Raw genomic sequence first — 25,873 nt, forward strand, 5'->3', positions numbered from 1 at the left:
TAACAAATAAAATCATCTATTATAATTATAATAATAAACTATTATAAAGAGGAAAGGTTTGTAATTATGTATGTATGTATGTATAGTTTTCACGCATAAACTACTGGACCGATTTCAAAAATAATTCTTTCACCATTAGAAAGCTGCATCTTCACTGAGCAACATAGGCTATATTGCATTTTCAAAAAAATTAGAGATCCTTACCAAAAATACAATAATGTAACCCAAGATGTAAAAAATTCCTTAATAAAAATTCTGACATCGCGCATGAAAACATAAACATTTATGTACCACGGGCGAAGCCGGGGCGGACGGCTAGTCTATTATAAACTATAAGAGTAACATAATTATATATAGGCCTTTGAATTCAGCTATCTAAAACACTACCTGTAAATAAAGATGATTCAACTCAAACTCAAACTCAAAACATTCATTGCAAGCTATGCACAGGTACCTATACATTTTGATAAACTTCAAGGGCCTAAATAGTTATCGTTAGTACAAGTAAATACAGCTGGTTTATTTGTAGTACCTAGCTATAGAATATCTGAATAAAATTATATTATTAAGTAAGTAGTTTTAACACTATACTGGACCCTATTCTGATAGATAAGTTGAGTTTGAATTAAATCTGCCCGTATAAAGTGGGTTACATTCGAGTCTAAAAGAGTCGGTTTACAGACAATACATAGGAAACCAAAGCGTGTTAAAATACAGATCTATACTAATATTATAAAGCCTGTTTGTCGTGGACGATTTCTAAGAGTACCCGCGGCCCGGCTAACTGCGCGGCTCGACGGAACACAGTGGGGTTTTAGTCGGTAAGAATCCGACATAACCCTTGGCTCCATCCCCGGGGGCCGTGGGTATCTTTGGAAGATTTCCCCACTATAAAAAAAAAAAAAAAGGTGTTTGTTTGTTTCAACGCGCTAATCTCAGGAACTTCTGGTCCGATTTGAAAAATTCTTTCGGTGTTAGACAGCCCATTTTATCGAGGAAGGCTAAGGCTAAGCTAAGCGAAGCAATGCGGGCAAAACCGCGAAGCACAGCTAGTTTCGTTTTATTTAACAACAAAGCTTACTTAATATGGGAATTTAAACGATCTGTTTTTTGTGAACACATTATTAAACTAGTCATTACAATGCTTGGTTGGTTTCAAAATAAAATGGTTTTTATCAATTCCACTAAATTATTATAATTTTCGTCTGTATTATGGAAATTGTATGCAAAAATTGATATATAAATATTAGATGGTGTATTTTATGTGGGTACTTAATTCTTATATCCACTGTTTATCCAGTGTTGTTTAACCTCTGGATAGTACAGACCCACTTATATAGCAGGGACCAAGTTATAACAGTCAATATTCTACTATGTTTAGAAGTTTTATAAAATAGGTCAGCTTGTACTAACATTCTTGCAAAGTTATGCTGAAGTAGCAATATTATCAATTTCAATATGAGCACTTTAAATGATAAAATGCAACTATGTAATTCGAATATTCTTATATTATATCTTATATAATATAAAATTCTCGTGTCACAATGTTAGTCTGCATACTCCTCCGAAACGGGTGGACCGATTCTCATGAAATTTTCTGTGCATATCGGGTAAGTCTGAGAATCGGCCAACATCTATTTTTCATATGTACCACGGGCGAAGCCGGGGCGGGCCGCTAGTTTTATATATAAGATTTATATATAAGATTATGTATATTAATATCGTAAGGACCCATAGTGCGTCCTTATTATAGAATAGACTAGAATTGATTTATTTAAATAATTTAATTCTACTTCTTAAAACCAGCTTTAAATATTTTTTAAATTGAAACTTTTTGATTCGCAGATAATTAATTTTAACAAAACTTGGCTAAAACTATCAACGACGTGTTTTCATTGAAGAAGCGTGTACACTGTACAAGCTTACTGATTTTTTTAATTACACTCAAATAATATACTTATTCCATGAGAATAATTATTTGAATAAATAGCATTATTATAAACCTAAAATGAGTTAATTTAACTATTTTTAATATGTTCTCACGAATTAAGACAAAAAAGACAGTGACATTTTTTGGCAAGATAAATTCCGATTGATATAAACAATTTTATTTTTTACCTCGCGCGATTTCGTGAAATACCTACAAAATATTACAAATACAAACAGTGTTATAACGAATTATTTTGTATGAAACTATATATAAACAGAAAGATAATATATTAAAATATAAATACCTATACTCCGGAACTACTCATTTCTCAAGTCATCAAGGTGTATTATTTAAAGATCTTCCGTTGTCCGAAAATACTGAATATTAACAAAAAATGGCACGTCCAATGTCTCGCAAAATATATAATAACGTTCGTTAATAATTCTCTTTAAATAATCTCAATTTAAAATTTATGACTCGCGTAAGAAAATTTTGTTTGTAAAACAACTAAACAACCATAAATAAAAATAAACACGCTATGTCCATTCAAGGAGTTATTATGATTATAATTTATAGTTTTCAATCATAAGTTATTGTTTATCTTATGGACAATAATAAATATTTCCACTTTTCATGAGCCACTTATATCTAAAGTAGGTATTAAACAATTCTAATATATTATAAAAGTTTTATTTGTTTGTCACAATTTTAATTCAATCGACTCGACCGATTTTTAAAGTTTTTAACCATTTGAAAGCTACATTTTATAGTTACAGAATATATTATTTTATCTATATTTTCCGGGTCAACCCGGGCGAAGTTAGTTAGGTATAGGTGTTAGGTACACCGACTTATGAGGTACCTGTGTTGTATTTGTAAACATTAGAATTGTGGTAGTGACATAGGCTACATAAATTAGCAGTCGGGTTTTTGTTTTCACAATAAAAATAATTATTGTTTTGAAGTCAGTTGACAACACAGATTATGATCTTTAATTTTTATTTACCTATAGGTATCTGTAAATGTTTGATACAATGATTATGCTCAAAATAAGATACAGATGGCATACTGGCTACTGCATTGTTGACTTTGACACAAATGACGTTCGTCGTCAATATGACATATCTGGAGGGCCTATAATATATTATATACATGCCCTTATCTCTTGATAAGGGCTTATTCAGATATAAGCAGATTATACCTCTTGATTGACCTATATCAATGTTTTGATATTCAAGAACAATTGATGCTCTGATTTTGATAAGATTCTTCGCTACACGTGAACTTGATTTGTATTAGATTTGATATCAACTGTTTTAAAAAGCGGAAACTTTTCTCTTATGACTATGAGATTTGATTGTTTTATTTTATAGCATTACTAGCTCATCGCCCTCGGCTTCGCCCGTTTTGTCTCAAACCTAATAAACTATATACTAAAACCTTCCTATTGAATCACTCTATCTATTAAAAAAACCGCGTCACAATCCGATGCGTAAAATCGAACAATCACGTAAAATCAAACAAGAGATAATCATTTTGTGATGAAACTCTTTAAATAAAGATAAAAAATACTATGTATCCTTATAATAAGATGTATTTATATTTTCCGTGTCACGATGTTTGATAAAAATCTCTGAAATGACTTTATCGATCTTGATGAGATTGAAATTTGAGGACAGTTTTTATCTCTCGATTATAGAGAGTAGGTACCTTTAATTTTTAATTTATTAGAATATTTTAACTGTATTTCGTTTTAAGTATCAGCTATACTAATATTATAAAGAGGAAAGGTTTGTAATTATGTATGTATGTATGCATGGTTTTCACGCATAAACTACTAGACCGATTTCAAAAATTCTTTCACCATTAGAAAGCTGCGTCTTCACTGAGCAACATAGGCCATATTGCATTTTCAGATCCTTACCAAAAATGCAATAATGTAACCCAAGCTGGTGTAAAAAATTCCTTAATAAAAAATCTGGTATCGCGTGCGCTGCGGAATCTATTCCTTGAAGTACGAGGATGGTTCTTATGAAAAAAAACGTAAACATGTAGGTACCACGGGCGAAGCCGGGGCGGACCGCTAGTTTGATATAAATTAATATTAAGGTTTAGCTTACATAATTACAATTTATGATTGATTTATTATCCAACCACAAAATTTTCTTCATTCTTCGTTTATTTCAAATACTTTCAAGTTTCAATATAAAAATGAAATTGAAAAACACAGGCAAATGATAACTTATTACTTCTCATAGCAACTGTACATAACTAACCTTATTATGTACATGTCAAGTAGCAAAATGCAATTATTTGTGGATAAGGTTAAGTTTGTAATCCAGTGCAAGTTCAATGCTATATAGCTAGACTAAAATGTAGATTTATCTAGATTTGTATGTATGTGTTACAATGTAAGTATAGTTTCACACAGTTATGAATCATCGTAACAAATTAATGAATAATATACGTTTTTAAATCAATATAAAACAATCTTAAAGAAATAGGATTTTAGGTACATATTTTTAACTGAATACTCAAACTTGATAGCGTATATTATTCATGTGTAACATACATAATAATTAAAAATATTGCTCGAATTTAGAGAATTAGACAGGAAATATTTTTGTACCGTTAATAATTAATACTTAACTACATAATTATCGCATCGCGCAAGTATCGCTCCCAATGGAAGACAGTCCTTTAGAATGACCATCACAACAATAGTTTCAGTGGAATGCGAAGCAATGTACGTACAATGTGACATTTTGTTATGTATTTAATTGCTTGTCTATTATATTGTGATTATATTATGTTTGGGTGCGCTCTGATGAGGTCAAACCGACAAACTTGATACATACTAAGATACGATAACTTGACCACAGCTTGAGCGGTGATGAAAAACCAGAAGAAGAATAAAAAACTTGAGCGATGTCAAGGGACATCCGGATGGAACGAAGTGTTAAGTTAGAGAGAGACTGACAGAGAACCACGCGCACGCCGCACGGCTTACAACTCTAGCAAAGTGTCGTGACAACTTTTCGTAAGAAATTTTTCCGTCTAGCCCCCTTTCACAACGCGCAATAAGGAAATTCGTTCCAAAAGTTCGACGACATGTGACATCTGCCAACCCGCACTTGCTTAAGCTAGCTGAAGAGTGTGTCTGTTTGAACACGCTAATCTCAGGAACTACTTGCTCAAACTGGAAGATAGTTAACATTTATGGCTTTGTCCAGAAACTAGAAGCATTAATGTAAGATGGTACAAACACGAGAGAATTTTTAGATAGAACGAAATTGAATCGATTTGGTAGACGCTACTATTCCTTTACATTATAACAGAGAAATTAATTGATTAACAGCTACATAATATTATAACTTCTTAAATTACCAGTTCGTAGTGAACATTAAAGATGATCAAAGAATAATAAATATGTCAGAGCCAACAAGCTAAATCAGCTGTAAGACAATCTGAATGATAATGTAATATGATAATCTAGTCTTGAGTGGAATTTAATATCTATTTATATAAAATTCTCGTGTCACAATGTTAGTTACCTAGTACTCCGAAACAACTGGCCCGATTTTCATGAAATTTTGTGTGCCTATTGGGTAGATCTCAGAATCGGCCAACATATCTATATCATATTTTGTATTTAGTTATTTTGGCCTAACGATAATAAGGAACCTACAAAATGTAGGTATTTATTAGGTATATAGATTTTCAGAAAATTATAATGATACGTTTTTATTACGATTCTCTTCATCGGTTTCTTATAAATTATCTATACTAATATTATAAAGAGGAAAGGTTTGTATGTATGTATGTATGGTTTTCACGCATAAACTACTGGACCGATTTTGATGAAATTTGGCACCGATAATCTCTAGACCTTGAGAGAGAACATAGGCTACCTTTTATTGCGAAATATCAATATGTACCACGGGCGAAGCCGGGGCGGACCGCTAGTTTTAAATATTTTTTTTCGTCAAAAGATTTGTTATTTATTATGATTGAAATCTTTTACGTGATTCAAACCCACTTCAAAATGTCTGCATTACTTGAAATTTTTTAGTCATCAATCAATAATTTCATAACTTTGGTATTATATCATAAGAATGACATTCAATTTTTTTATCTCATCACAAAAATTTTACGAGCGCGGCGGTACGAGGCAATATTTTCTAAATTTATTGACTCTACAGAAGTTAGAAAATTTAAAGTTGCAATCGAACTAATCGCGCAATTAGTGGCTAAACTGTTGCGGACAGAAAGGACTTAGTGGGAAAGTTTCAGTCGTTCCTTTTATTTTTACCCGTGTCGTTCTTAATTATTTTCTCCTCAGCAAAGTATTTTCCGTTTAATTTTGTAATATGTATTAATATGTATTTAATTTTTAGAAAAAGCGTTTCGTTTGACTAAAGGATAGAACGAATTCAGTCTCTAGTCAGTTTGTAAGTGGTTTAGAAGTTGACCTCAGACACTTTCAATCCCGCATTCCAATTTAAATAATTGGGAAACAAATAATATTTAAAATATTTTATTTTAAAATGTGCAGAAAAAATATTAACCCTCAACTACCTGACCGGAGTCTCTCAGACTCCAGCAGTCTTATTTTTGTCTATATCTTTACAAGCAAATGTATTTGAACGGTGTGCGTCCGTGTACCTTCGCCCCTCTGCCTGCAGTACCGCCCCTGAACTCGTCGAGGTCATACGCGCGCGCGCTGTGTTTTGGTGAGTAAAAAACTATGTCGTGGAGTCTGAGAGACTCCAGGTAGGTAGTTACGTGACTTTTTCATGAAACTTTTTTTTTCTGTTTTAGTATAAAATGACCTCGAATGATAAAAATATGGAACGTTGGTTGGAGGAGGACCTTTCCTCGAACGAAGAAGAATGTTTTGATGAACTGTGCAGTGGACACAAGGAAGATATTGAAGAAAATTGTGTTCTTCCCTGTGATTCTGCATCTGATACAGAGATGCAGATGCAGGATGTAGTTATAAAGCACCTGAAAAGTTGGCAATACGCAAGTACTGCTTCACATGTGACCCGAAAAAAAAAACTTAAGACGCAGTACTTGTGTTTCATATATAAGAAGCCTACATGCCTGCCGTGCTCCTACACGGCGTGCTCAATATGCCGAGAAAAATTGTAAAGTTTGAGCCTTGCAATTTTATAAAAAAAATTCTTTTTTGCCAAAAATTTGTGTCACATTATGTTGATTAGTTACTAAACTTTAAACAATTTATGAAGAGAGTTCCTAATTTTTGTTAGTTTTTTTAAAGATCTCATTTATTAAAAGTGTAATATTTTTGAAAAAATTTTGCTTACTTTAAAAAAAAGTGTAGTTTTTAAGTATAAGCCATAAGGTTATATGTATTTTTTTTACTTTTAAGAAATAAAGAAGTGTTCAAGCTATAACATGTTTCTTTTAATTTATTTTCATTTATAATAGTTTTTGTTTATTAAGAGTTCAAAGTATGGGAGTCTGAGAGACTCCAAGTAGGTAGTTACGTATAAGAAATTAGGGTCAGGTAGTAGAGGGTTAACTACCATTCTTCTGTGCTTCAAATTATCTGGTTGTAGTTCACCATAAAATTCAACTCCTGAATCCTGATACATATTCTTAAAGGTTATTCATAATGGCTAAATGCTAATTGTGTGAAGTCCAATGTCCCCAAGTGGGGTAAGGGGCAGATGTATTTTACACATCTGGTTCACTGATCGATTTTCTTTAGGGACAAGTAGGTGAGCAGCCTTCTGTGTCCTACCAGACCGAGCCATTATTTTTTTTTTTCTCCGTCTCCACCGGTAATCGAACCCAGGACCCCTCGGTGCTACGCTCACGCGTCAACCACTGTAGCATGGAGGCGGTCAAAAGCGGTCAAAGGCTAATTGCTAATACTAAAAAATTATAAGACGACCAATTTAAATTTATAATCAGTGTTCTCATTAATTTGTTCTTTAATAAATTTAAAAGGGTAAAACCAGCACTAAATTATACAAAGAACACGAAGTTACTTAATAAATCATGACTATTTAAAAAGAAAAGTAAACCCGCAAATAAATTCTAAATGAATACGACCAAAATGAGAAAAGTGTTTTACCGCTGTCAGCATTTTGTTTTTTGGGAAATAAATCTAGGACATTGGGCAGCGTGCAACTCATTCAAAAAGTACTTTTCAATAAACCTACAACTAATTATCAATGTTAATTTATCAAGGATTCATTTCAATTTTTAAACTTTTACAAGTTCGAAATTCATTTTCGGTCATGAGTTAACTACTTTCAAAGTTGCACAGTCATTTTGTTTGGATGTTTATTGTACTTAACTTGCTTAGGTATCAATAATATTCAATCTGTGCCTAGATAATAATATCTGATAATCATGACCAAGATTGATATGCTCTAGTTGACCTTTTTCTATCATGCTCGTACTACAACTATCATTATATAGTATACTAGCGGTCCGCCCCGGCTTCGCCCGTGGCACATGTTTACGTTTTCTACTTCAAGGAATATAATAAAAAAAGAATTATCGAAATCGGTTCAGCCGTTCTCGAGTTATGCGCTTACCAACACATTTTGCGATTCATTTTTATATATAAGACTAGCAGTCCGCCCCGGCTTCGCCCGTGGTACATATTTACGTTTTCTCTACGTAAGAACCATCCTCGTACTTCAAGGAATATAATAAAAAAAGAATTATCGAAATCGGTTCAGCCGTTCTCGAGTTATGCGCTTACCAACACATTTTGCGATTCATTTTTATATATAAGAGAAGACTGGCGGTCCGCCCCGGCTTCGCCCGTGGTACATGTTTACGTTTTCTCTACATAAGAACCATCCTCGTACTTCAAGGAATATAATAAAAAAAGAATTATCGAAATCGGTTCAGCCGTTCTCGAGTTATGCGCTTACCAACACATTTTGCGATTCATTTTTATATATAAAAAAGATTAGATTATATTGTAGATACAAATAGAAAAAGAGCGTGTGTAACGAGCACCCGTGTCAGAAGTGAAATTTTTTGGCAAGATTCAAAGATACAAAAACCATGACGTGACCTTTAAATTTTACTCTCAACGCGCCTAAAGAAGGTTAACTTCAAAAACTAAAGACTGGACACATTGTTAGAAACGTAATAAGCTATGAACACACATGTACACACGCCTTAAATTTCACAGTTTCAAAAACAAAATAGACCATTTGAACGAAGCAGTTGAAAAATTCGTCGGATTTCGCGGCGTTCCCGGGAGAAATACATTTTGAAATGGTTACGTGCTCTCGAAGTTCGCGGCTAATATAACATGTAACGTATTGGTCTCATACTGAAATATATTTGAACATTTCCTTTGCTAGTTTTGTCCTACAATAGAAATTGCATTTTGGGTCGTAGTTAATCGTTTTCGACAAAACTTTCATGAGAATTTTAATATTTTCTGGATGATACAGATATTTTAGAATTTTTAATGCCACCATAAACATAAATGTAAAAATGGGTGCCAAGTTCTGTAGACAGTCCAGAAATTTATTTACAAAGATGTATTAAATTCTTAGGTGAACTCAAAACTCAATTGTTTTATTTTCCCTTATATAACAACGTTTATTCCAAAATATGACTTTTTTATTTGAACAATAGAATTATTTTCACAAAGCAAATATTTTCCTGAAAACCGGCAGTTACTCCTTCAAGATTATTGAGATCTTCTGAAGCGAGATTCTCAATCATATTCAAAACCACGATAAAACTATGCCACAAACCATTCACGCAAACTACTCGAATTTGTAAACAAGTATATCTCAATGGCATCAATTACTAAGCTGATATTGGTACTTCAGAATCACGCGGAGTAGCTACTACTTGATAAGATGGTCAACTTGGAATCATTGTTTGACGTCAAATATTGACATGTGTATTCCAAGATTGACGTAAGTATACGGGAATTGTAGTCTCGTAGATCACGCACATGAAGCTGTCATTATACAATTGTTGAAGTCAGATGATTAGCCCAGGAATTCTGCAGACGAAAGAAAATTATTCATTTCGTAGTAAACTATATAATGCAATATGATTTAACATTAGTATTCTAAACTAGAAATTGGTTTACTCGTAAATAGTCGTTCATTATGTGGTTATAGTTTAAGCATGAATAATAAGAATGTGACAAGAGAGAACAACACCTAAAATTTATATTGTCTAAACTTTCCTCTACTCTACACAACACATTGCTCATTAGTTACCACCTACTTCTAATAAAATAGGATAAATACACACCACTTAGATACTCCTACAGTACATCGACAACCTACTAAAAAAAAATTGGTTGTCTGTAAAGTCGGTTTACTGACGATAGTTGAACGTGACAACGTCCGATTGTGCTTCTTTGTCGCTCGTTCCGCGCTCTCGCTTGCACTTCAAGCCTTACATGGAACGCCTCAGAGCGAGGTAACACCGCATGAGTCATGTTTTTTCGTGCGTGCAGCCGGCGTTATCGAATTATAAGACGTTGTCACGTCAATATGCCCAAAATGTTCTACAATCCAGTAAAGAAGACCATTCAATATTCAAGCAAGATTTGATCTAGAATTTAACCCTTATATCGAATATTTGTTTTTATTTCAATTGAATGGTAAACAATTACTTATCACACCGGAACAGAAGCGCGACGAAACGACGGTAAAATTGTAGATTTATTTCGGTCCAGCCTTGGTCACCATCGGTCGCGCATACCAAATGGTTAGAACTTAGAAGAAAGGTCGAATATAGGAAGTTATTATATCCGCAAATTGTTTAGTTAATATTTTATGTGCGTATTAATAGGTTTTTATTTAACAACATAATTAGGGAATAAATCAGGTGGAATGCTTATTGACTGCATAATATAACGTTACTGCAAATATTTCACAAGCAAAATAATAATAATTAATAGTGTAACAAAACAAGTTACTTTAATACCAAAAACAATGAGCTATATATTATCATCTTCCGTCATTTACTATTCGATTCTAAATGTTTAGAACGTGTTTACCTTTCCGAAGCATTCATTATAAGGAAAATTCATTTTAATGTCGCGGAAAATGTTGCAATTTATAGAAATAATATAAAATGTGAAGATTATAATGTTTTTGTTACAAAACATAAATAATTAATTTTTGGGTATACCTAGATCGTATCTATTAGGCGTACAATAGACAATCCAACTCTTCTTCATAATATAAATTGTAAATAAAAAATTGGGATAAACCTATAAATTTATTGTATTTTAAATTCTAGCCACTATCCAAATCTAGTATCTCACATACTAATATATATAAATAATTCTGACTTTTTTACTTTTACATCAAGGAATGGAAGTGAATTAATTTTGGTGTAGGCTTTAGTTTACACCTTTTTTCCTGAAGACGTGTATTGATAAAATATAGAAATTTGTACTAAGTGCGCGATTATAAAACAATATACTTACGCGAGAAAAAATTATAATAAAATATTACCTTCTTCTGTCGCAGTCGGTTAAAAACTCTCTACGGTTAAAAATTATATTTACATCTCATCTTATAGCTGACTTCAGAGCGATCAAGTTTGACTGCTCACAATTTTTTAAAGAATTTTTGACGGTAGTTAAAAATCACAACATGTTCTTATATTTTGTAGGTTATAGGTTTCTTTACTTACGTCGTTAACAAAGAATTTGTGTTTTAAATGCAAATTAGTTGATAAGTGTTCGAGTAATTACTTTTACCAGTACATAAACGGACTTTATGGCGTTCAGTATATGAATATTTGTGATATAAAAATGTTTGAAGAATATTGATAAAAAAGGTGTAAATAATTTGAATTAAATGGATTAATAAGTATTGTTTAAGAAGGTTTGTTCAACTTTATTATAATATTATTTATTGATTTATTTTAAATAAATAGATCTTTAATGTATTTGAGTTTTAAACAAAAAATACTTGATCCATTATGTTGTATTTGCACAAATGTTTTGTTAGCCATTTTGTTAACTTTACCTGATATTAATATTAATGTAAAAATATGTAGACTTACTATTGACATTCTACTAATTTCCACAAAATTAAGGCTAAACCCATTTTATTACAATTCAATATAAAATTTATTTATTAGGAAAAATAACATAAGAATAGGTTCTAAGTAATAAAGATAATACTGCACTATTTATTATTATGACGTTGCTAGAAGATATATCTTTTTTCATAAAAGTATTGTTAATTTGCGATAATCATATAAACATAGATTATTATCAGTAATAAAGTGTACCGTGTAACGTTATCTTGCCGATAATTCATATTAATGTTAATATTTTGTTTCCTTATTTTAGTGTTCTATGAACATCACAAAAACTATAAGAAAATTTTATTTTTAAACAAGAAATTTGAGTTAAAATGGTTTATAATTTCAAACAAATACACAAAAGTGGACTGAGAAGGAGATCATCTGTGAAATCGGATCAAATTAAATTGACATATGATAATGATCTTGATTATTCGGGTGAGTTAATATATTAAGCTTGTATTTTGTTAGTAGGCATGGTAGATTATAATATAGGTAGATCTAACTAGGTATATCTATAACTAGCTGTTCTCCGCGGTTTCACCCGCATTGCTCCACTCCTGTTGGTCTTAGCGTGATGAAAATATAATATACCGTCATATCCTCCAACATTGCCCGCTTTTCACAGTGTTTTGATCATATACAAGAAAAAACAAAATATGGACAGAATTGATGCTGTTATTTGAGTAGGGAATTGAATTTAGGATGAATATATATACTTGAAATAATCATATTCTTAATAGTTTCTATAAAAATAAGGAAGAAAGAGGTGGGCGAAGTAAGGTGGAAAAGTATACAACTTTGCCCACCTTTAATATTTCAGCCATTTTAAGACTTACGTAGCTGTTTTTAAGAGACAAAGTACAAGACAAGGCAGAGATGCCGAATCTCTTACAAAAAATGATCCAAAATAAGTAGATCTTCATTAAATTGTATGGGCAAAGTTAGGTGTAATTTTCTCACAATCTTCATACAAAAATTTTTAGGGTCTAGGGTTGTCACAAAAAAATCAACTAGGTAAAGGATGAAAAAATTAAGTTTAATAAAATATGTAGGTGGGTAACAAGTAATAGGTAGGTACACATGCAATAATATTGCGTTCGTACTGTTTCTAGGTATATCTTTAAAATGAAACTGAAATTATGAATATTTATGTACCTATACGTAAATTCTACTACACATTTAAAAAGTACTTAGGTAGGCATACATACTCGTACAATCCTACCTAGGTACCTAAAAGAAAAAACATGCTGTGTACTTAATTTATACCTAAAAAAAATTACCTTGCTACCTATTTGTAAAAATGTGTCAGCCCTAGCACCTCAAAACGGTTGGGCAATGTTGGGATAGGTCACACTACATTTATTAACCTTACATTGCCCAGCGACAAAACTCCTATAATACTACGTATTTTTGCTTGTAAATAACAAATAACCCCCTTTTTTATATTCTAGTTTAATAAATAATAAGAAATATTCACGTATTCTAATTGATTCCCAGTGATCAGAGACAAGTTTTTTTAGAAAAATTTGGCACCACCAAAACACCTCCTTCTTTGTCGACATGTAGCAGCAGACTGATTGACGTTATACATGTGCTATCTAATCAGTGTTGCGAGAAAAGACTTTAATTTTCTACCAAAAAACAAAACAAGTCTTAAATGTCATGCTACTCCACATAAACACTCAGGAAAGTTAAAATTTCTATTTGGGCAAAGATAGGCTGGAAAGGCAATGTTGGAGGATATGACGTAGCCTATAGCCTTCCTCGATAAATGGGCTATCTAACACCGAAATAATTTTTCAAATCGGACCAATAGTTCCCGATATTAGCGCGTTCAAACAAACAAACTCTTCAGCTTTATAATATTACTATAGATATGTTATGTTTGTGGTAGTTATTAATTATAATTTTTAGATAAAATTATCTAAGACGATTTTAAAGTCACGCAAGTACACGTGTCAGAAGTGAAACTACTTTGGCGAGATTCAAAGATACCAAAATCGTCGCCATTATACCACGGGCAACCGCTAGTGAAAGACGTAACTTCAACTTATTCTCTGTAAGACTGTATACGACTTCAACATACGCACCTTAGTTCCCATCTTACAATAACAAGCCACTATTTACAATCACGTGACTACACAAAAATAACATGTCATCCAAAATCAGTAGGTCTACCATGAGTTTACGCACAAGATACTCGCTAGCGATTGTAGTGAGCGGTTTGTATAAAATTTCGTACAGCGCCCCTGGTGTTCCGTAGCGGAACTAAAAAGCCTACCGAGGTGCAATAGTATACTGCAGTAGATAACGTATAGTAAACTATACTACACTCGCTGTAGTAACCATACAATTTTTGCACCATGAGTTCTAATTTTGACATATTATGTCATAGTTTATAACTATTCGACGATAGATACGTCATTCACGGTAAATAATCTCGTGAAAGTTAAGAACTATTCACGTTTACTATTGTAGCTACGTCAGACGATTTAACTATGTCAACTCATGGTAGAGGTACTGGTTACACCCAAACTCATAAACTATCCATTGACTAAACCATTGACCATTATCCATTGTGATCTGAATGTAGCCGTGCGTCAATCGTTAAAACCCCATGGAAACGCGAGTCACGTTTAAACGACCCATTAGTTATGTTTTGGTCACATTTAAACCTATTTATATGATAGGAAAAGGATAGGAAATAACTCGTGCCTTGGTTGTGTTGAATTCACTTAAAATCCTATGTTTCGAAGATGGAATAGTATTGCTTCGTGATAACTTCTTGAGAGAGGATTTGCAAGGTAAAATCTTGTAAAATGTTGTTGGATATATGTAATATATTATATAGGGTAGGTCTTGACTCTTATTTCCTCACCTTAAAAAAAAAAGAGGTCTTGACTCTTGATTAAATTTATAATGTAAGAAAGGCTAGGACGATTTGTTAATAATAATATCATAGATTCTCTAAAAAAATATTGGAAAATTCTTTTTTTATTTAAGTACCTATTACAAGTGTACAATTACAATAATTAATTTGTAGTAGGTAGTAATTACTGCATCTGCATGACCATATTTAGCTCTGTAACTCTGTAAATTTAGATTTTTTTTTAGCAAAAAGGTCAATTACAAGTCAAGGCCAATAGTTTTGGACAATGCACGGGGATTCCACCGTATTATTCAGATTTTGAGCTAATGCATTATAAATAAATCTCGATGTAATACGGTATATAATTCTCAGTACCTATTGGTTTGTGTTTGAAGAGTTAAAAATAACATGTTTTTAGAACAAACATACTATACTTTCTTTGATACCTCTTAATATAGTCAACGATTGATAACCTTTATTAAAATAAAAAGTATTAAACTGTAGTTCTTAACACAAAAAGTACTTGGTAATAATTTATTGATTCCAAGTTCTTTTACGTGTGGCTTATGATTTCGATACCTTTGTAATCCTGAATATTAAAATACTAGCTTTCCACCCGCAGCTTCGCCCGCGCAGTCAAAGAAAAACCCGCATAGTTGCCGTTCCCGTGGGATTTCCGGGATTGCGTCATTTTCCCGGGATAAAAAGTAGCCTATGTCCTTTCTCGGTTATCAAAATATCTCCATACCAAATTTCATGCAAATTGGTTCAGTAGTTTAGGCGTGATTGAGTAACAGACAGAAAGACAGAGTTACTTTCGCATTTATAATATTAGTATGGATATCATATTTTCTGATAATCATCAAAACCAAAAAGTAAAGACGAGATAATCAAATATATTTAAATACAGCTATTTTTTTATTAAATACATTTAGAACCGTTATTTTTTAACTCGTTAGGTACCGGAAGTTATTTTTTCGCGGTATTTTAAGAACATATTATGACCCGTTCGTTTGCTTAACGTGAAAAAATGCACCTAAAATGATAATAAAAATGTATATTATTTGTTTACAGAGAGCTCCTTCGGGATGCGACACGTGATCATCTTCCTTCTCTTTCTCTCCACCGTGACGTCATATGCCACGAGAGTCAGCATGAGTTTGGCCATAGTGGCCATGACTAAGCCGAATAAATATGATTTTCCGGTAAGTTTTTCTTTTAGAAGAGACTATGTTTATACCCGGCTTTGCTCGTGGTACACGCAAATATAAAAGCATATTTACACTTATTTTAGCATAATATTATATTGTTATTAGCGAGTGTGTTAGCGAGTGCGATAATAATATAATATTATGCTAAAATGGATAAAAAGGATCACGTAGGTACCTATCCAACGGAGATTTTTATTGGAAACGGCCGAGTAGTTCCTAAGTTTCCGCGCGTTCAAACAAACAAACTCTAAAGCTTTTGATTTCAAATATAGACATAGGTACATAATAATTATGTACTAGCGGTTGATCTGCCACGAAAAAATTCGTTTATTTTTTTTTTTATTTGATATCTATCAGGCCTAGCGAAATTCCGGAAGCAGGAAGCAATATTATTTTAAGTAGGTAGCATAAGTTACCATTTTATAAAAACGAATAAATAAAGTTTACTTCAAAAAATAAACTTTTTTTTATGTTGACCGTCAACATAAAAAAACTTACACATACATAGGTACATAATATTCTACTCTAGCTATTTGTTCCGGCAAATTCCGAGTTAATGAGCCGAGCAAATCACAACACTAAAAGTTAGTCCTTACAAAAATTCGGACAAATAAACGACCTTTCATGCACGTTTAGGCGAATTTCAAATTAACAAAAAACGTCATCAATATTAATAATACAATAACAACAATATAAAATATACTAGCAAAAGAATCCAGGTTCTATTTATTATGAAATGTGACCAAGGTCTTAACTCTTATAAGTAGATACCTACTTGAAAGCAATTGACTATTCGATTGGATTTCGTAAAATTATTAATTAGAAAACTGTGTAATAACAGATATAATTAATAGTGTCATGTTAGCGGCCCTGATAAATTAATTTATTTCAACTAGCTACCGCTTGCGAATTGGTCCATTTCTAATTAATAAATTTTCTGCAAGCGACTAAAAAACCGGCCAAGTGCGTGTCGGATCACGCATAAAGTACGGTTCCGTAGTTTTTTTTGACACCGCGCTTTTTTTGCATTTCTTGCATCATCATCCATCCGTTTCTAATTAATAAATTATCTGCAAGTAGAGTATACTGTTTTAAACAAATCAATTAAAAAAAAGGTAATTTTTGCGAGCCTATTAAAATATAATCGGGTGGCGATAGTCGCCTGAATATTGGTACGAAAATGGTTCGAATGAAAAATATTTTTGGGCCAATTTTCTCAAAGTCATAAAATGGATATCTGATCTTCAGACGGTAACAAATTTGGTAGTATAAGATAAGCATCAACTTCATCCTTAGTACTTGAGTTATCTTGTCAAATGTAAGAAAGTACTATATAGATTTAGCGGGTAACTCCCGAAAATAACAAAATGACAACTAAACAAAGTTCGTATACACACCAATCTCTGTTTATCGTGTTTTGATACATGATGTCAGAATAAAAGTTGTGTTCCGTTTTGCATCAGTAGATAATTTTTACATAATAATATTATATCGTGATCATAATCGGCGAATACGAATATTCGGTGATTAGCTGTTATTTTTCGAATACGAATATTTTCGTATTCGTTGCATCTCTAATATTAATAAATTTCATGAAGATTTTATTTTTTAAATTTATCCCTAAAATCCAAACAAAATAATTTCAAATCATAGTCAGCAATTCTAATTATTCAATAAAAGAAAATAGCAATGCAAAATCAAAGTCAATCAACATCAAGTAATTATTAATTTAATAAATTATCTATCTCTTTATTTTAAAGTTATTTGACATTAATATTAAAGAAGAATTGTTAACAAATATTAATTATAGTCCTGTCCAAATTGCTTGACTTGCTTGAGAATATTTCTCTGCGTGGGAGATAATACATAATTGTAAACGCATACTTTTTAGTTTTTATATCAATCAAAACAGGAATTTATGTACTAATAAAAATTAAAAGATAACACATAAATCATCGGTACAAGGTTACGTACCATATAAAAATGGAAAAGTTATTGGTCCTCTAACCGTGACTTTACCACACTGGAATCAATACTGCTTTAAGACATCATGGTATCCTTAAAAATATAACCAAAATTAAAGTTTCAATTTGAAGCGAATATCTTCGAAACAATATCCCTATATCTATATGTATTGGATATAGATAATATAGGGATGTTTAGTTAAGATTTTAAACCTATACTCCAGACATAAAAATACTGCCGTATTTATAAATCTTCAAGCACACATTCTCGCAAACCCTAAATAAATTAAAATGGACGAATGACAGTAACTTAATAGATTTTCAAGTCATGTACTATAGGGTCCCTGAACATATCTACTGGGATTCCACCCTTTGGCTGAATAAATTGATAGACTTAGTGACTAGAATTTTAAAAACCTTCACAATATTATGGATAATGTGGATGGGAATGTTCTTGAATAAACCTGATTTACGATTATTACAATATTTGTATATACTGGTCGCATTGAGGATTATTGAAGACCTCCTCCTTTTTTGAAGTCCGTTAAAATATACCTCTTTCTGCATAATCGGCAAGCAGTGAGGGACGAGCAATACTTAAGTTTATTATAATATTATAAGGATATCTTCCAGTATCTAAACTAAACAAATAACTAGGATTTTTTATGAATGTAAATACAACAAACACATTTTTAAATACAAAATTATCATACAATAATATTATGAACTTCTTAACTTGTGAAATTTCGTTCATCCTATTTCTTTCCAATTCAAAATCGAACCCACACTCAACAAAATAGTCTTTAGTACTAACCACTGATCCTACCGGGTAAATCACAAAACCACAGCCAAGCAAATCGTGTGTATAATTAACTTCTATAGAATTTAGCCAGCTTTAGTCATTGTTTAAAATTTATCACGCCTAGTTGTTTTGTACTATATATTTTTTGTGTCGTTTCAAATATGGCGCATATCATTAAAAACCATTTGTCTTTTTGTCCTCACGACATAAAACAACATAGTGTATTTTTTGTTATTATTTTTCGGTCAATTTAAGCTGGCAATAATCGATTATTCTTGGACGTTTACAGAATGACATCTATGCGACTTAAACCAAACAAAGAAATATTAAATCATAGTAATAAATATACGGAACAGATAAACATACATTCTTATTCATATTTTTCTACAAGACATACAATACAAAGATACTTCGAAATACAAAGAATATTTTTTTTATTAAAAAAATCCTGATGAAGTCAATCCTACGTATATTACGAAAAATATATGCTCTTTCATATTGTGATCTATACTACGATCTATATGATCTATACACGGTCCCTGCATATATCTCCTTAACATATTAGTCCATCGTACTGGTCCCTTATAACAGATGTAACTCAATGCTACCCACGTACTACCGAGAAAATCAAAGGAAACCCGCTACATAATGTTGTAAAACTTTTACAGTGGCGTTTTTAAACGCACTTAAAAATCCGTTTTGAAGTTCGTTTAAAAACGCCACTGTAAAAACGTCGAAAGTTTTTTATTAAACATAACATACACCAACATATTTAGATTCATAATATCGAAATAAATATTTCTATGAAAAGAAGAAACAATATTAACAGGCACATTGCATTTTGTTGAACCATATAATTGCATTAGAAACACTGTTAAACCGAGTTAAATTAAAAGAAACGTTTTCATGTATTGAAAGAAAACATTAAAACAAAAGAAATAATAGACTATCTGATATTGAAGATTGTATTTTTTTATACTTACTGATGTGTGTTAAAAAATTATTATGTAGATTATTATAGGAATATTTAAGGAATCCAGCGATCAGAACTGTATTAAAGTGAAACTTTTATTACATCGTCTCAAACTTTTTGGTCTGTGTAGCGCATGTCGCGTGTATCGCGGCTGCCTAGTAGGTATACCTACTCGGCAGCCGACCGTCACGTGGTCACGCGACATGCGCTACACAAAGCAGTGTTCGGAACCGTTCGAACAGTTTCACTTTTACCGTGGTTTCATACAACCACACACTTTTTTGTAACTATATTTTATAATATATTTTTTGAATTTAAGGTGATTTTAGCGAGGAATTGACTTTTGCTCGATACGTCAGGTCAATACTTGCTCATTATTTAAAAAAAAAATACATAAATAGGATATATTTTTAGCGCTTTTTAGAGTAAATCATGCGGCTTAGAGTTGTTCTAATTGTATAAATTTTAGTAGGTATATCTTCCCAGTAAATAGATAAAAATAGCGGGTTAAAACGCAAGTGCGAAAGCCATCTGTATTCTACCCTCGATCCACAGGTTCGCGTTGACACAAGCGCATATAGTCCACGCGTGAACATATTACAATTTTAGGGTTTAGAAGTAATCTAGCCGTTATGTGGAATTTGTATCCTTACAATGCTGGTGTAGGTGCTGTGCTGACGGTATGGTATGGTAAATATTATATTTGGAAAGGTGTTGTAATTTTTGTAACCAGCTGTGAATGTTTGGTATACTTGTTCTATGTAAACGAGAAAAATCGTAGAAAAAAATATTATTCATATCTAGTGATTATATAAAATCATTTTCTAGGATTTAAAGTACTATTTTTAAATATACCTAGTTATTTTTACAGTAAGTATTTAGTGGAAATTTAACCTTCACCAATGTCGCAAAAGTCGTTGATTTAATCATGTTACATGTATTATATTTCTTCCTATAAAGCAGTATTAATATAATATTATAGGTCATCTAGCACTATAACTTTGCTATACTGGAAATAATACTACTTTGAAATTTAAAAAGATTTTTTTGGTAACCCCCTGAACTGAAGTTGAAAGTTTCAGATCTGACACGTGTCTTCGGCACACATGCTCTTTTTTATCAAAAATGCTACGACTCATTAATAAATAAATAAATAAATATTATAGGACGTTATTACACAAATCGACCTAGTCCCACAGTAAGCTCAATTAAGGCTTGTGTTGTGGGTACTAGGCGACGATAAATATAATATTTAATAAATACATATATAGATAATAACACCCAGACCCAAGAACCAATAATTGAGTTCATCACACAAATATTTGCCCTGACCGGGGATCGAACCCGGGACCGTCGGCTCAGTAGGCAGTTAATTTACCACTGCGCCAACCGCGTCGTCAAAACCAAAGTACCTACATGAGGTAATGAAGAAAAATTAATCTTTAACATTTCTTAATCAAGACCTACGATAAGCTCGCTCCATTTGAACGTATCAATACGTTATGCAACTAGGTAATGAAGTAATATCTCTAATAGCTTTGCTAATTAAAACTGCATTCATGTTGTTTTCAAAATAGATTGAAGGAAATTGCTATGATGCAGGTGGAAAAGGGAATTCCATAAATCATAATTATTTATGTAACAAGCCGTTTCTAAATGAGTTAAACCGGGTTTATAATATGGTTTCAAAATCGGTGCAGTAGTTTCGGACATCTAATATTATATTTAAATAAGAAATAAAAAATTTCCTGTGTATTAAAATATATTTTCCAAATGATTCGTAATGTAAAAAATACGTAATTAAAATTATTTTGATTCATAACTACAATGTACCTAACCTTTACTTGTTTAGAAAACAATAACAATGCACATACAATTCTTTCTTTTTCGTTATTTAAAAGCGGCACTTTAAATTTCACAAAAAACTCGAAAGTGAACAACAAACAGAATTCAAGTGAAGGGCCATTGATCCTTTGAGTGCAGAATTCTAAAATATGTGGTCCAGTACATTTTTAAAAAGATGAAGGGTTAAATTTCCTTTGGTAGATAAATATTGTGTTTTTCCAGTTTCTTAATAAACACATTATACTGTAGGATAGTGTGTGTGTGTTATATGTATTTAAAATTAAAATAATGTATTAGTGATGTACGTGTCTGCGTGCATGTTGCCAAATTGAAATTAATCAAGTATACTTTTAAAAGTAGGTACATCTTTTCGTCACAATTTCACGTCCTGGGATTTTTATTCTTCATAAACTTTGCTAATTTTGATTCGGAATGAATCCGTTATAGTCCGGGATACATCGCCCATTTTTGCAAGTGATTACTATCAAGCTAATTTTTCGTGAGTAGCTTTATTTTGATGAGATGCCCAATAATTTCATGTACGAAACTCTCGATTGTGGTAGCTTACAGAGGTAACAAGGATAAAAATTTTTGATTTTTCGGTTCTCAAATATTTATTACGCAATTTGTAGGACAATATGTCTGTTGAATTATATAAGTATTAAATAAGTGAAAATAAAAAAATCAGCTGGTTAGTAATCATTTATGATGACTTCGTATCGATACACATTGGAAAGGGGGACTCTTTGATCAAACTATAGATTTTGTAGGACAAATATTTTTTCGAATAATTTAGATAATTATCTTGAGATTGAACAAAAAAAACATTCAGTTAGTAATTAATATTTGAGAACCATCAAATCAAAATATTTTACCCTTGTTTCCTCTGATAGCTACCACAATCGAGAGTTTCGTACATGAAATTATTGGGCATCTCATCAAAATAAAGCTACTCACGAAAAATTAGCTTGATAGTAATCACTTGCAAAAATGGGCGATGTATCCCGGACTATTATTCTTGTCAATTCTATTTAAAAAGTTACTGAGTAATTAGTAAGAAAACGCCTACACAACATCTAAGTTTATACGGTAACTTTGTTACTAAGAAATTACTTCAGATTTGATGAAAATAGCACGTCCTACAGTCAAAATACAGAATTAATTAGAAAGTTTTGGAACTATATTTTAGTTAAAATGTAGTTTTTTGGAAAGCTGTTATAACATTTCTATACAATATCTAAAGGTCAATGAACAACGTGATGGCAAAATGTATCCAAGTTATGATAAAAAAATAAAGAAATATGATAAAGTAGCTGTGCTCCGCGGATTTACCCGCAGTGCTCCGCTCCTGTTGGTCTCAGCGAAACATCTATCTAACATCGAAAGAATTTTTCAAATCGGACCAGTAGTTAACGAGATTAGCGTTTGAAATCCTTTTAAGTCTTTAATCTCTAAAATAGAAACTATTTCATAACATAGTTATAGACTATAATAATAAGAAAATAAATTGAATTACAAAAAAATAGTTTACAATACCAATTTTTTAAAAACAAGAGCCTTCAATTAAGTGATATTTGACACGAGTTTACTAAGAAAGATTACATTTCACTATCATTAGAAAATAAGAATTAGGTACATCCTATAAAACGTAAATAAATTTTTCCAACTAAAAATAGGTTTTTCTAATTGAAATTCCCTTAACAGGAACTATCGCTAGAATGGATAATATGACATAATAAGGCCCATTGTCTGCCTCAAAATGCGTCACAACCTGTCACACGTAATGATGAGAATGTAAAGTGATAAAATACCTTTTTCATAGTATATGAGGCTCTATTAGCAGTCAATAATTTTCTAATTATTACCCCGCAATTTGTCCCTAATGATACATTGTTTTTATGCGGATGGAAACAGTTCTATAAATATAATTAGATTATGTATTTCAATGCACTTTATTTATAATTTTATTTATGTAATATTACGTAATTTGTATGACTTTCGTTGCTAAATTAATTATTATTGACTCAGGTTGGTCCAGATTAAAATATATAGTTACATAGAAAGCAGCAAAAATAATAACATATTCGAAGAATTTTGAAACAACAACATACCTCCCTACGTCATTGTTAAACATATTTTTGATAAAATATGCGAAATACAAGCTGTTTAAACAATTAACACTAAAAATATACGTAAATCGAATGATTAATAATTACTTATGTCTTTTTTAATGGAATTCATATATACAATATATAAAATAAGTTCTAAATTATTTATGACAGGACCGATATTCTTCTTAAGACAAACAATCTTAAACAAACTCCTTTTATTTTTTAATATAAATAAATATAAGAAAGGTGTTACTCCTACTATAATTATGTATGTATACCTTAATATCCATACTAATATTATAAATGCGAAAGTAACTCTGTCTGTCTGTCTGTTACTCAATCACGCCTAAACTACTGAACCATTTTTCATGAAATTTGGTATGGAGATATTTTAATACCCGAGAAAGGACATAGGCTACTTTTTATCCCGGGAAAATGACGCAATCCCGCAAATCCCACGGGAACGGGAACTATGCGGGTTTTTCTTTGACTACGCTTGCGAAGCCGCGGGCGGAAACCTACTGATATTATAAATGTTACAGTTTGTGAGGATGGATGCTTGTTACTCTTTCACGCAAATACTACTGAACCGCTTACATTGAAATTTGGTATGTAGGTAGCTGAAGACCCAGAATAAGACAGACTAATTTTTATCCCGGAAATCCCACAGGAACGTAAACTATGCAGGTTTTTCGTTGAAAACGCGGGCGAAGCCATGGGCAATCTAGAACTATACTATACTAGTACTATGGCTTTAATCATGGAATTTTTTTCCAGGTGTTCGCATGGGAGCAAGGCATCCGGGACACGATCCTATCCTCCTTCTTCTGGGGATACGTGGTGCTGCAGATCCCAGCTGGTATGATAGCTGGAAGGTTTGGCGGGAAAATGCTGGTCCTCGTGTCCATGCTGATCACGGGCGTTGTCAATCTGTTCACACCTTTGTTGGCTACTAAGGTATGAATGTTTTGAATGAAATGAAATGAATATCTCTTCATCAAAGTGGTTTCTTATTTCCATCGAATAATTTTTGTAATTGTTAAAAAAATTGTGATTTAATATTTTCCGATTCTTAATACCTTTAACTTTTGAGGTGATATTATGACGATGTTGATGCTTATAATTTTAAGATAATTGTTATTAAAAGTGAACAATTACAGAAAACAATATAGGTATGGTTGATAAAATATTCTAAAGTTTATTATAATACTCATCATCATCATTTGCCTTTACGTCTATCACAGACGATTTATGGTGTATTATTGCCTGAGCAATATTTCTGGTGTCCAAACAATCCAATGCGGGATCGACACACTTTTCCGCAGGTCGGACAGGGGAAGTTTGCAGAAGCCGATTCAGAGTCGTCTTGATGGCGTTTCCTCCTTCTGTCTGCGAGTACTCTGAACCAAGACTCATCACAGGATCTGCAACCCTCGGAAACAAGTTTGCGCCATTCTGATCGATTAGTAGCGAGCTTCTCCCAATTATTATGATCAATCTTGAAAGAAGCCATGTCTCGTTTCACACAGTCCTTAAAGCGGAGCAAAGGTCTCCCGATGTCTCTCCTTGCATAACGCGCCTTGGCAACTGAGAAGGATCCATCCTGTACACATGCCCTAGCCAACGTAGGCGTTTCTGTTTGAGCAACGTAGTCAGGCTAGGTAGCTGTGCAGTTTGGAGAACTTTCTGGTTTGTGATCTTGTTTTGCCATGTTATGCCTAAGATTTTACGTAAGCAGCGCATATAGAAGGAATTTAATCGTCGTTCCTGTTTGGCATATGACGTCCAAGTCTCAGCTCCGTACAAAAGAATGCTCATGATGGAAGCTTGGAACACTATCATCTTAGTCTTAACAGTGAGATGTTTGTTTCGCCATACCTTTTCATTAAGCTTCCCAAACATGGTCGCCGCTTTGCCGATACGAATATCGATCTCCGAGTTAAGCGAGAGATTGTTTGACACGGTTGACCCTAGGTAGCAAAATCTGTCAATTTCATTAAGCGACACTGTCGACCCCGCAGGAGTTCCTTGTGACAATATCACTGTTTTGCTGGTATTTACAGTCATGGCAAACTGAGAACAAGCTCGTGA

At 32.3% G+C, this 25,873-nt stretch overlaps 1 protein-coding gene across 2 annotated transcripts in view; it reads left to right on the forward strand.

Annotated features, from left to right (window-relative positions):
• Positions 1-25,873, forward strand: part of LOC149483176 (putative inorganic phosphate cotransporter) — a 33,825-nt gene that overhangs the window by 1,406 nt on the left and 6,546 nt on the right. The window contains exons 1-3 of one of the 2 annotated variants that reach the window (XM_089702157.1): positions 12,322-12,442; positions 15,951-16,081; positions 24,560-24,739. In XM_089702157.1, coding sequence (XP_089558283.1) covers positions 12,337-12,442; positions 15,951-16,081; positions 24,560-24,739 — 417 coding nt within the window. In that variant the 5' untranslated portion in view covers positions 12,322-12,336. Of the gene's footprint in view, positions 1-12,321; positions 12,443-15,950; positions 16,082-24,559; positions 24,740-25,873 lie in introns of those variants that run through there. The other variant, XM_089702158.1, reaches the window with a different exon arrangement.

Source organism: Colias philodice, chromosome 13 (genome assembly GCF_061535455.1).
Source record: "Colias philodice isolate Cphi_HAF_F1 chromosome 13, ilColPhil1 Martin Lab GWU primary, whole genome shotgun sequence".
Classification (NCBI taxonomy): domain Eukaryota; kingdom Metazoa; phylum Arthropoda; class Insecta; order Lepidoptera; family Pieridae; genus Colias; species Colias philodice.